Source organism: Rhagoletis pomonella, unplaced genomic scaffold, assembly GCF_013731165.1.
Source record: "Rhagoletis pomonella isolate Grant_MI unplaced genomic scaffold, Rhpom_1.0 Rhpom_scaffold_03988, whole genome shotgun sequence".
NCBI classification, from domain to species: domain Eukaryota; kingdom Metazoa; phylum Arthropoda; class Insecta; order Diptera; family Tephritidae; genus Rhagoletis; species Rhagoletis pomonella.
In genome coordinates, this window is record NW_023462539.1 from 5,498 (window position 1) to 17,010 (window position 11,513).

The following is an 11,513-nucleotide window of genomic DNA, read 5'->3' on the forward strand; positions in this document are numbered from 1 at the left end:
TGCTAATGAATAAAGTACTCATTGTTGTCATTAGCAAGTCCTCAGTGCTAATAAGCAAGCTACTCATTATTGTCGTTATAAACTCCTCAGCACTAATAATCAAACTACTCGTTTTTGTCGTTATAAACTCCTCATCACTAATAACACTATGCGACAGTCAAAATCGGGATGGGATGAAACCAACGGGAAATGTTATATCGGTCAAAAACAAGTTATACGTGGACCGGCGTTTCGCTGGGTCACGTCTAGGAATCGAGATATATCGATTTGAAGTTAGTAACTATCATATAGGGGAAATTGTCACCTTTGGTGGTCTTTTTTTTGACATAACTCGAGAACCACTAGTCCGATTTTGCTCAAACAAATTTAAAAAAATTAAAAATTACAATTCCTTTAATCTGTTAATATAACGTTTTTCTACATACTCAACAGTTTTGCCGGTAAAAATAAATGTATGAAAAAAAATTATTTTTGCCTAAAAATAAAATTTTTTTTTTAATTCATAAAATTCATTTTTTTCCGTTTTGGACTTTTTATGAATTTAAATATTTTGTTTTCTTCATACATTTATTTTTACCGGCAAAACTGTTGATTATATAGAAAAACGTTATATGAATTGTAATTTTTAATTTTTTTAAATTTGTTTGAGCAAAATATGATAGTTACTAACTTCAAATCGATATATCTCGATTCCTAGACGTGACCCAGCGAAACGCCGGGACACGTATAACTTCTTTTTTACCGATATAACTTTCCCCGGTGGTTTGAACCCTTCCCGATCACTGACCCCTACCATTTGTCTCACAGTGTAATCAAACTACTCATTTTTGTCGTTATAAACTCCTCAGTACAGGAAAAAAACAAATAAGTAGAAAATCAATATTTTTACTTTTAAAAATGAATTTGTTTATTTAAAAAACGTTTATTAATACAAAACTCGTATAGTACATATGTACAAACAAATATACTTTGTACATATCTATGGTCCTGTGCAATAATGACACAATTCAAAATTCAAAAAATAAAACCCTTACTACTGTTAAGTGGCTCATATATCTAATCCATGTCTAATATTTAGTACTTACTTTAGCAATCCTTACTGCTTACTTTAGTTAAGGTTGGAAATGGATTAGACGAGGATTACAGACAAGAGCCACTTAACAGTAGTAACAGTTTTTATTTTTGAATTTTGAATTGTGTCATTATTGCACAGGACCATTGATGTGGATGTGTATAACATTGCTGGTGCCGGCGATGAAGGTGATGTTGGTGGTGGCCTTAAAGTAATAGTGGCGATGTTGAAGGTGATTTTGCTGGTAAGGGCGGGGAATGTTTATGGTGCGATTTTGCTGGTTCCGGTGCTGAATGATGATGGTAGCGATACTTCTGTTACGGGTGTTGAAGGTGATGGTACGATGTTGGTGGTGGCATTAAAGGTGATGGAGGAGGTGTTGATTGATGATGAGTGCGATATCAGCTGGTGACGGCGTTAAAGATGATGGTGGCGATGGTAATTTTAATTGTTGCAAATCTGTAATAACGAGAAAATCAATTAAAATGCACAAATTAAGTAATTTACATATGTATGTACATACCTTAAAAATAATGATGCAAAGTCAACGGCAACGGCAACGGGAACATAAAATGAAATTTGAAATGTCTGTAAAATTATAAAAAAATATTTATACTCTAAAATTTTTATCAAATGTGACATTTTTCGTCAAAGCCTACTGTCATAAAAACTGCCATATTTCTTACTCGCTTTAACGCACATAATTCCTATAAAAGTAGGAATTCCGCTCTAGCAAATTAAAAATTTTTCAAAACTCGAATACCAAATTTATAAATGTGTGCGTGTGATAGCTAAAAAGTTGCGAAGGTGTGTGTAAATCTGTATAATTTGAGGGGAAACTGCTCAGCCATGGCTTGCATGGGTGCTTCGTGTATGCAAACATACATACACACATACATTTGTATGTACAACCCAATAAACATTGGGCTTGAGTAACTATTCGAAAATGATTGGAAAACAAATCTTTTTTTCCAGTCTCACCTTCGTTTACTAATGTAGAATAGGTGAGTATTCGATTCGAGAACTAGGCCATTCTCCAGCAAAACGGAACCTTCGTTATCCAATGTATTTTTCCTTCGTTAGGTATTCGAAATCCAGCCCATTATCGAATTGAAATTTTAATGAGAGAAAATGATTTTCTAATATTTCCTTACGAGAATGAGCTGGATTTCACTTTCTCTCTTTTTGCTATGGTTTTAATTTTTTTTCGATCCCATCTCAAATTTATTTCCAATATAGTATGAACGCTGGAAAACTAAGGTTGGTTATGAGTTCGTTTTTAGTTCGATATGCACATTGAATATCGAAGGTAATTTTCGAATGTTCGCCAAAATGTTTATAGGGAATACACAGGGCACAATAGACCTAAGGTCGCAGTGCACAGCCTCTAACATTCTATCTTATAGGGAATACACAGCTCACCTATAAGCACACATTCATATAATTAAATACAGTGTCACAAACTCGTGTTGTGATCTCAAATTATAATCTCACACTGAAATAACGTACAATGGCTTTCTACTTTACAAAAAAAAGAGGGTTCGTCTCTGAAATATTTAGAAGCGTATGCAACAAAATAAAAGCTGAAAATAACAATTACTTGCATATAATCCCTATGCTCCATGTTTAAGCAAATCTTCATGTAAACATACATATATAAACAAACATATTGTAAACTATCTCTACTAACACATAATTACATTATCCCAACAACATATATATACATTTAATACATTATATAATATAAAGTGCTATTAAGATAAAGGCTAATTCGGCGCATAGTTATACGGTACAGTGCAGGTACAGTGAAACGGTCCCCTTATATCCCTCAATAGACCCACAAAAAAAAAATAAAAATAAAAATAAAAATAAAAGACAATAAAATAAAACTATTCTCCAGCGATTTTATCAGTAGCACGTATCAAAGTGCAAACACCCTTTTTTATATATTTTGGCATTCGCAATTACGTAATTGCCTTTCATTGCGTTAGTTGTAGCCCCTAAATTTATCTCTGAGACAGACAATTTAATGGATTACTGTACCCGATTCAGTACAACTCAAATCCAAGACAATACTGAGTCTGCACTAAAAATTAAAGACAAGAACCTTGATAATTTTTGGAATCGAGTCCAGAGCGCATATGATTTAGTAGTAGAGACTGAGGAGCAGGACCTTCCCGAGGACTTCAAAGCCTCCGCTTATAATAAATACAGGTCATGCCTCATAACGTATGAAGATATGAAAGCCCAGATTGGTGATCAACTCCTGCTTCTTAATCAAGCAACCAATACCACGCCTACTCCCAGTATGTCTCAACCCCAGGAAAACTCTAGCTTCGGCTTAAAGGTCCCACCGTGCGATACGGAAACATTTTATGGGGGTTATGAGCAATGGCCGTCTTTTCGTGACATGTTCACGGCGGTATATATTAATCACCCAAAACTCACAAAAGCTCAGAAATCGTACCATCTCCGGTACAAGACTCAAGGCAAAGCCGGCCAAATAGTGAAACAATTCCCACTGAGCGATGATAATTTTGAGCTGGCATGGGAAGCCTTACGGTCTCGCTATGAGAATAAAAGAGTATTAGTTGACAACCAAATACGTATTCTCATGAATTTAAAATCTATTCAAGTGGAGAACAGTGAAGATATTCACAAACTCCAATCATCAGTGAATAACTGTCTCCAAATTCTCGCCACCCAACAAGTCTCTACAGAGAGATGGGACCCCATAATAATTTACCTCGTCACCTCAAAGCTTCCTGAGAACACAGTGGCTCTGTGGAAGCAATCTCTCAGTTCCAGGAAAGACCTTCCGAACTGGACCCAAATGAACCAGTTCCTAACCACTCGATATTAGGTGGTCGAAAGCGTTGATCAATGGCTCCCAGCCAAACCAAGACCCAATCCCCAAAATTCCATTTTAGTTAGAAACCCTCAACTGCACAACAGACCCCCCTTCAAACCTTCTCACTTTCAACAGTCGCATAATAAATCATCGACGCAAGTCCAATTGCATGTGACAGAATAGCGTACGATGTATAAATGTTCCATGTGCATAGATTCCTCGCACTCATTGTGGAACTGTCACAGATTCCGTAAATTGTCAGTTCAAGATCGCAGAAAATTCGTAAGAGAAAACACATGTGCTTTAACTGCCTCTCTCAGTCACACTCTCTGAAAGATTGTCCAAGTACTCAAAACTGCCCCAATTGTCGAGAAAGACACAACTCAGTGCTTCAGCACAGCACAGCCCCTCCGCCAAAAAGGGAAGACTCTCGAGTACAAAGGACCACATCGCAGGTAGCCATGACTGATATCCCGAGCCCCAACTTGCAAGCCCCACAAGAAACAGAAGAAAAAGATGATTTACCGTCAAGTTCTAATGGAACCAGAGTATAATCGTACTACTCTGAAAATGAGAGTAAAGTCCTTCTCCCTACAGCGATAGTCTCAGTAGAACAGAGAGGAGAACTATTTAAACTCCGAGCTCTCATCGACCAGGGCTCAGAACGGAGCTTCATTTCTTCTAAGGCCCAAAACAAACTGAGATTACCATGTCAAAGCTCGAACTTTGAAATCTCCGGCATGGGTGGGACGGTAGTTCAGACTTCGAACAAAATCTGTTCTCTGGACTTAGTCTCCTCCAACTTGGCTACAAAAGTCACTGCTCAAGCAATTTTGCTACCCCAACTAACAAAAATACTCCAAGGATTCCAGCCAACTCGCGAACAACGCGAGAAGTGGTCTCATATTAAGCTAGCAAGACCCCAATTGTCATTCCCCATCTCAAATCGACCTAGTGATAGGCAGCGATCTCATCCCGCAAATCATGCTTGAAGGCATGGAGCATATCTCAAAAAAATCTGTTAGCACAAAATACTACAACAACTTCTGGAGTCCCAACTACGAAAGTTCTGGGAGGTAGAAGAAGTGCCGACACCCAACCTCATGAGTCCTGAAGATAAGCTATGTGAGGAGTTATACCAATCCACTACATCGCGCACACCTGAAGGTCGCTACGTAGTCCGGCTTCCTTTCAAGCCAAGCTTCCCGAAGGAAATATCTTTAGGTCAATCTCGCACCACAGCTCTCCAGCAATTTTTCAGTCTGGAGAGAAGTCTTCAAAAAAAACCGACTTTAAGCCCCTGTATGATAATGTCTTAGGGGAATATCTCACCCTAAATCATATGCAAGAAACAGCTTCCTATGAAAAATCCTCAGAAGGAAAATATTATTCCTTCTACCTCCACCACCACGCGGTTGTCAAACCCGAAAAAAGAACCACCAAGGTACGTGTCGTATTTAATGCATCACGAAGATCAGGTTCCGGACTCTCTCTTAATGATGTTCTCTATACCGGACCAACACTTCAACCCGATCTGATGCTATTAATCCTCAAATGGCGCACGTATCAGTTTGTGTTCAATGGCTATGTAGAAAAAATGTATTGTCAGATACTTTTACATAAAGACCACCAGAATTACCAGAGAATTATATTTAGATCATCTCCAAGCAGCCCCATTCGAGACTACAGGTTAAAGACCGTAACATTCGGTGTAAATTGTGCACCATTTCTCGCAATACGCACTATTCACCAACTCTCTGATGATGTAAAAATAACACATCTCTTGGCGGTGCCAATACTAAAATCCGAAACATATGTGGACGACATACTTTCTGGAGGTCACGACCTCATCTCAGCAACTAAATCTTTCTCTGAAGTCATTCAAGCTCTAAAATGCGCTAGCTTCCCCTTAAAAAGATCACGGCGAATCACCCTGATTTGCTCAAAGACATAAAAAAGGAGGACTTACTTGATAGCTACTTTCTCGTATTCGAAAAAGGAAGTACCACCAAAACCCTCGGGATTCAATGGAATGCCATTACTGACTCCTTCTCTTACACCATTGAATCCATATCAGCCTCGTCGGCGAGCACAAAGCGACAAATTCTCTCTTCTGTCGCTAAACTTTTCGACCCCGCAGGATGGCTCTCGCCAATAAAGATTCAAGCCAAAGTTCTCTTACAAGAGCTATGGCTCGATGGAACTGACTGGGATGAACAAGTCAAACCCTTCCGCCTCCATAAATGGTTGAATTCGCCAACAATTTGAAGTCTATCTCGGCATTCAAATATCCCGATGGGTCAATTACGTTCCAGGCCAACAAATGGAGCTACATGATTTCTGCGACGCTTCGGAAATAGCGTATTGCGCAGCCATATACGTCGGAGCCACATAAGGTGCACGAGTCTCTTCCCACCTACTGGTGTCAAAAGGCAAGGCTGCGCCCCTCAGAACCATTAGCCTACCTCGGCTCTCCTTCTAGCTAAATTAGCCTCAGCTGTCCAATCTCAACTTGGTTTCTCAGATCGAAAACTGACAATGTGGTCAGATTCAGAAATAGTCCTGGCTTGGCTGGAAAAACCGCCCCACTCCTGGAAAACCTACGTCTCGAACCGCACCGCGCAAATCATTGATCTGGTAGGAAATTCCACTCGGAGGCATGTATGCAGCAGCGGAAATCCCGCGGATATGGGAACAAGAGGATGCAAACCCCTCGAATTAGCCTCCTCTTCTCTGTGGTGGCATGGGCCCAACTGGCTAACCCAACCAGCCGACACCTGGCCAAAATCCGCTACGCGCTCTATTAACCCACCGGAAGTCCGTCGAGTCGACGAATTTCCCACTGCCGAAGATGATACCGACATTTGAGATCGCTTTTCGTCTTTCTTCCGCATGCTTAAAGTTATGGCATATGTCTTCAAATTTTTAGATCGCTTAAAGAACCGAAATCAAGCTGCCCAGGATCCTCCCACATTATCCCTATCGCATAATGATTTCCCTTCCACCAAACGCGGTCTCATTACCTTAACTCAAAACCGTTACTTCCCCCGAGACATCTCATGCTTATCGCAGTCAGTGCCAATCGCTAAGACAAGCCCACTGCTAGTTATCAACCCCTTTTTAGACAAATGTGGGTTACTCCGGGTCAATAGTCGTTTGGCCCACTCCACTCTTAGCTATAATGAGCGTCATCACCTCATTATACCCAAAAAATCTCGATTTGCTGTTCTCTATCTTCGTTTTCTCCACGAGCTCCTCTTAAACGCAGAAATTTGGCTCATGTAGCAAATGATAAGACAGGAATTCTACATTCCCCGACTCAAGCCTCTTATAAAAAAGTGCATTTTTCAATGTAAAGCTCGTACCACCCACAAGCACCAAACGCGCTCTCTAATCATGGCGGCGTTGCCACCAGAGCGTTGCACATACGCTCCGCCTTCCACCACTACCGGTGTAGATTTTGCTGGGCCTTTTCAAGTAAAAGCCTCCATGCTAAGGTCCTCCATCATTGTGAAAGGCTACGTGGCCGTATTTGTGTGTTTCACCACAATGGCGGTTCACCTTGAGCTGTGTTCCGATTTAACAACAAACGCATTTCTCGCCGCGTTTGCCCGGTTTGTTGGGCGTCGAGGCTATCCATCAAGAATGATGAGCGATAATGGCACTACTTTCATTGGAGCCAAAAGAGCAACAGAGAAGGAATTCTGTAGTTTCCTGCAAGAAGTATCCCAAGACATCGTCAAGCACTACTCTCCCCAAGGCATTGAATGGAGATTTATCCCCCCCCTGGGAATCCGCCGTCAAAAGCTTCAAGCTACATCTCAAACGGACGGATGGAGCACACAAGTTCACATTTGAAGAATTCACCACTCTTTTAGTTAGGATCGAAGCGGTATTAAATTCCCGTCCCATCTCCGCTCTCTCCCAAGATCCAACAGAATTCACGGCCCTCACCTCTGGCCATTTCCTAAGGGGAACTGCCCTCTTGTCGCTTCCGGAAGTAGATCATAGCAAATTTGTCTCTCCTCAATAGGTGGAAAAGAGTTAAAGTTATGCACCATCAATTCAGCCGCCGTTGGAAGGAAGATTATCTCAAAGACCTTCAGAAACGTTATAGGTGGAAAGACACTAAAGCTTCACCGAAAGTTGGAGAATGCGTCCTAATTATAGATGATACGTTGCCACCCACTGAGTGGCGTCTTGGACGCATCGAAGCGACACATCCCGGTCCAGATGGACATATTCGCGTAGTTTCCGTACGCACCAAAACCGGCATCCTCACTCGGTCGATTGTAAAGCTATGCCCTTTCCCATACGCAAATGTCCCTCTATCTCCCATAGCAGATAACTAAATAACCTTTCAACGACAGCCTTATACCCGCACTGCTTCCCTACATTTGTTTACCACAATGACTTGACAGGCAATACACTTATATGCTTATCCCTCTGCCTTCTTAACCAGTGTCTAACACCCCATTATTAATAGCCCAAGAGCCCGCGACTGCCAGACCTTCGTTATTTTATAAAGGCTGAAAGCTGCTCTATATACGCCCCCAACACAGGTAATAACAAACCCAGACTATGAAATTTGGGTAGTGGTGGCTTTGGCAGGTACCAGGTAGTAAAGGTGTATAAAATACCACCTCAAATTCGTGATAGTATAAAGGTCAGATTTTATATATTTTACTCGTAATAACATTAGAAACCACGTCGTTCATTGCCAGACACTTAGCATGGTTCCTAACCCCTGCCAGGCACCCTTAAACCATGAAAAATTTAAGTTACACTTTCGTCATAGTATAAAAGCTGATTTTTATATATGTCACTTGGGGAACTATCAAAAGATGTTTCTTCACTTGCCAGACCGTTTCGATAGTTCCTTCATCTTGCCAGACGCTTTAAAGGCGTAGGTGCGAGCACGAAAAAACTGATAAAAATTATACTTTGTTAGTTACTTATCGGAGACGGCGGTGCTTACAAGTTGAATTCCAATTTCTTACAAAAGCCAATGGCTATTCACTATGCCACAAAGCCAATTTATTTAAACAAATAAGTTTTGAATGGTCAAATGAAAGTATGCAATAATTTTTTGTATGAAGTAGGAGCAGGAAATAATGTTACTCAAACGCCATATCGTACAAGGCCGTAATCGTAAATACTCGTATATGGCGTATGAGTAAGATTTTCTATGTTAAAGGTTTTTTTTTTCATTCGCAATGCAAAATCCGTAATGTATGGCCCAAAATTAAGTATACGTGACTCTGCGCTTTTTTCTGACATTTTTGCGCTCCTATAGTGTAATAGGCAATCCAACTAACAAATTATTTTATTGTAGCGAAATAAAAAGAAAACAAAACTAAGTCAAGTAAGATTTCAAATATGTGTGTATGTATTTTTGTATTAGGTATCAACGGCATAGCTGGAGGTAGATTGTCTGGAAGTACACTGGTCGATTTCTCTTTTTTTACTTTTTTTCCAGAATTGAAACGTTCACAAGTGGAAAATTTTGTCATAAGTCCTGTGAATGCTTTATAGCATTCCCAGTGATAACCACTGTCTGTATATTCATCAGGCAAAATAACATCTTTATATTTAAGGTAATGTTTTTTTCTGGTTTCAAAACAGTTTGACATTTTTTTAACGTCTCCTCAGAAAACAATATTATTTTCTTATCACTTTTTTACAAACGGCACAATTAAAACGTCTTCCATGGTAATATACTGTTACAAGAACAGAACCAACCGTGATACAAAAAAGCAGCTAGTTTTTTTTTTAATTTTTGACGTTTAATACATTTTTTTTTAAGTTTCATAAATTGTGAGCTTTATCATCAGGACTTACTGCGCTGGTAATATTAAAACAGTACATTGCAGTTTTTTTGTCATATATGTGCATAATAATATTCTAATTCAAAATAAATTATCGTACTTACGTGATTCACACCAAAATAAAACGCATACACATAATTTTTTTCATAAAAATTAAAATATCTTGTGTCTCGACGTTTTTTGGGTCATTTGAAAACTTGAAATTTTCCCTACAATGTTATAAAAATAATTTTCCCTCCTATAGTAAACAATAAGTTTTTAATACAGTGTCGAAATTATAATTAAATTCAATTTAAAAACAGTTCGTAAGGCTCCAACACATTATTAATTAACTTACTAGATTTTATTTTATTGACATGGACATTTTATTCTAATGCCTTTTTTTCTCAGATATACTCTTTTTATAGAATATACTCTTTTTATAGAATTTTATTTCTTATAAAATTTTGCAAAAAATAGGCTTTGTGGCACAGCGAATAGCCATTGGCTTTTGTAAGAAATTGGAATCGCCGTCTCCGATAATTAACTAACAAGGTATAATTTTTATCAGTTTTTCATACTGGCACCTACGCCTTTAAAGCGTCTGGCAAGATGAAGGAACTATCGAAACGGTCTGGCAAGTGAGGAAACATATTTTGATAGTTCCCCAAGTGACATATTTGAAAATCAGCTTTTATACTATGACGAAAGTATAACTTAAATTTTTCATGGTTTAAAGGTGTCTGGCAGGGGGTATGAACCATGCTAAGGGTCTGGCAATGAACGGCGTGGTTTCTAATGTTATTACGAGTAAAATATATAAAAACTGACCTTTATACTATCACGAATTTGAGGTGGTATTTTATACACCTTTGCTACTTGGTACCTGCCAAAGCCACCACTATCCAAATTTCACAGTCTGGGTTTGTTATTACCTGTGTTGGGGGCATACATAGAGAAGCTTTCAGCCTTTATAAAATAACGAAGGTCTGGCCGTCGCTGGCTCTTGCTCTATAAGCTATTCGCAAATCCCTATATGCAGATGGAGATTGACAAGCCTCAGCCGGCACCATGCACTCTTACTTCATCGCAGGGGAAGATCGACACAGCCAGGGAAGATGCCAGCGCCACGCCCCTCCACTTCGTCACAGAGGAAGGTTGACACGCCTCAACCAGTGCCGCGTCGAAGGTAGCTACGTCGATGGATGGAGTGCCAAGCCCGGCACCTACGCCGCCTATCACTGGCGAAACATCAGCAGCAGACTTCCAGAGATGTCGTCTTTGTGCGCGGTATCATGCGCTCAGAGTAGACCAGTATTCCGGGCCATGCAACCACAGCAGAGGCTCCTCATCGCGCGAGCCCACAAGTTCTGCACTAACTGTCTCCCACTTTCCCATGCTACGACCGCATGTACATCCAGCGGAAATTGTAGAACATGTGGCCAATATCATCACACACTCTTGCATCGCAATAAAGCCAGCGCCTCAGGTCGCCGGTTAAAGCCGCCTGCACGCTACCTCCCGAAACCTGCCCGGAACCTTAGCTCCCCATTCACTGGGCGTCGCTAGCACAAATCCGCGCCGCAGAACAAGCACCCAATCAAACGCACTACACAAGGAACTCGAAAAATAGGGCCGAAAGGAAGAGTCACCAAACTGCTGGTGCATGAAGCGATGCGAACACTGAAGGAGCTGAAAGATGCTTAGCGCGCCTAGGGGGGAAGGATGGCTAAGCGAGGACTGCTTAGCCAGTCAGACACCCAAAAGTCTATAAATGGAATTG

General features: G+C 40.2%; 1 protein-coding gene and 1 long non-coding RNA gene across 2 annotated transcripts; one reads left to right on the forward strand and one right to left on the reverse strand.

Moving 5' to 3' along the window:
• Positions 1-1,179: 1,179 nt before the first annotated feature.
• Positions 1,180-1,633, reverse strand: LOC118754486. Its single transcript, XR_004994899.1, has 2 exons — positions 1,596-1,633; positions 1,180-1,531 (listed from the first exon to the last, which is right to left on the reverse strand). It is a non-coding gene; the product is annotated as an uncharacterized LOC118754486 (long non-coding RNA).
• Positions 1,634-3,065: 1,432 nt separating this feature from the next.
• On the forward strand, positions 3,066-5,599 carry LOC118754485 (the record flags this gene model as incomplete). Its single annotated transcript, XM_036489360.1, is given in 1 exon segment — positions 3,066-5,599. A coding segment is annotated over 1 exon segment (870 nt), but the record flags the coding sequence as incomplete, so codon positions are not given.
• Between the last annotated feature and the right edge of the window lie 5,914 nt (positions 5,600-11,513).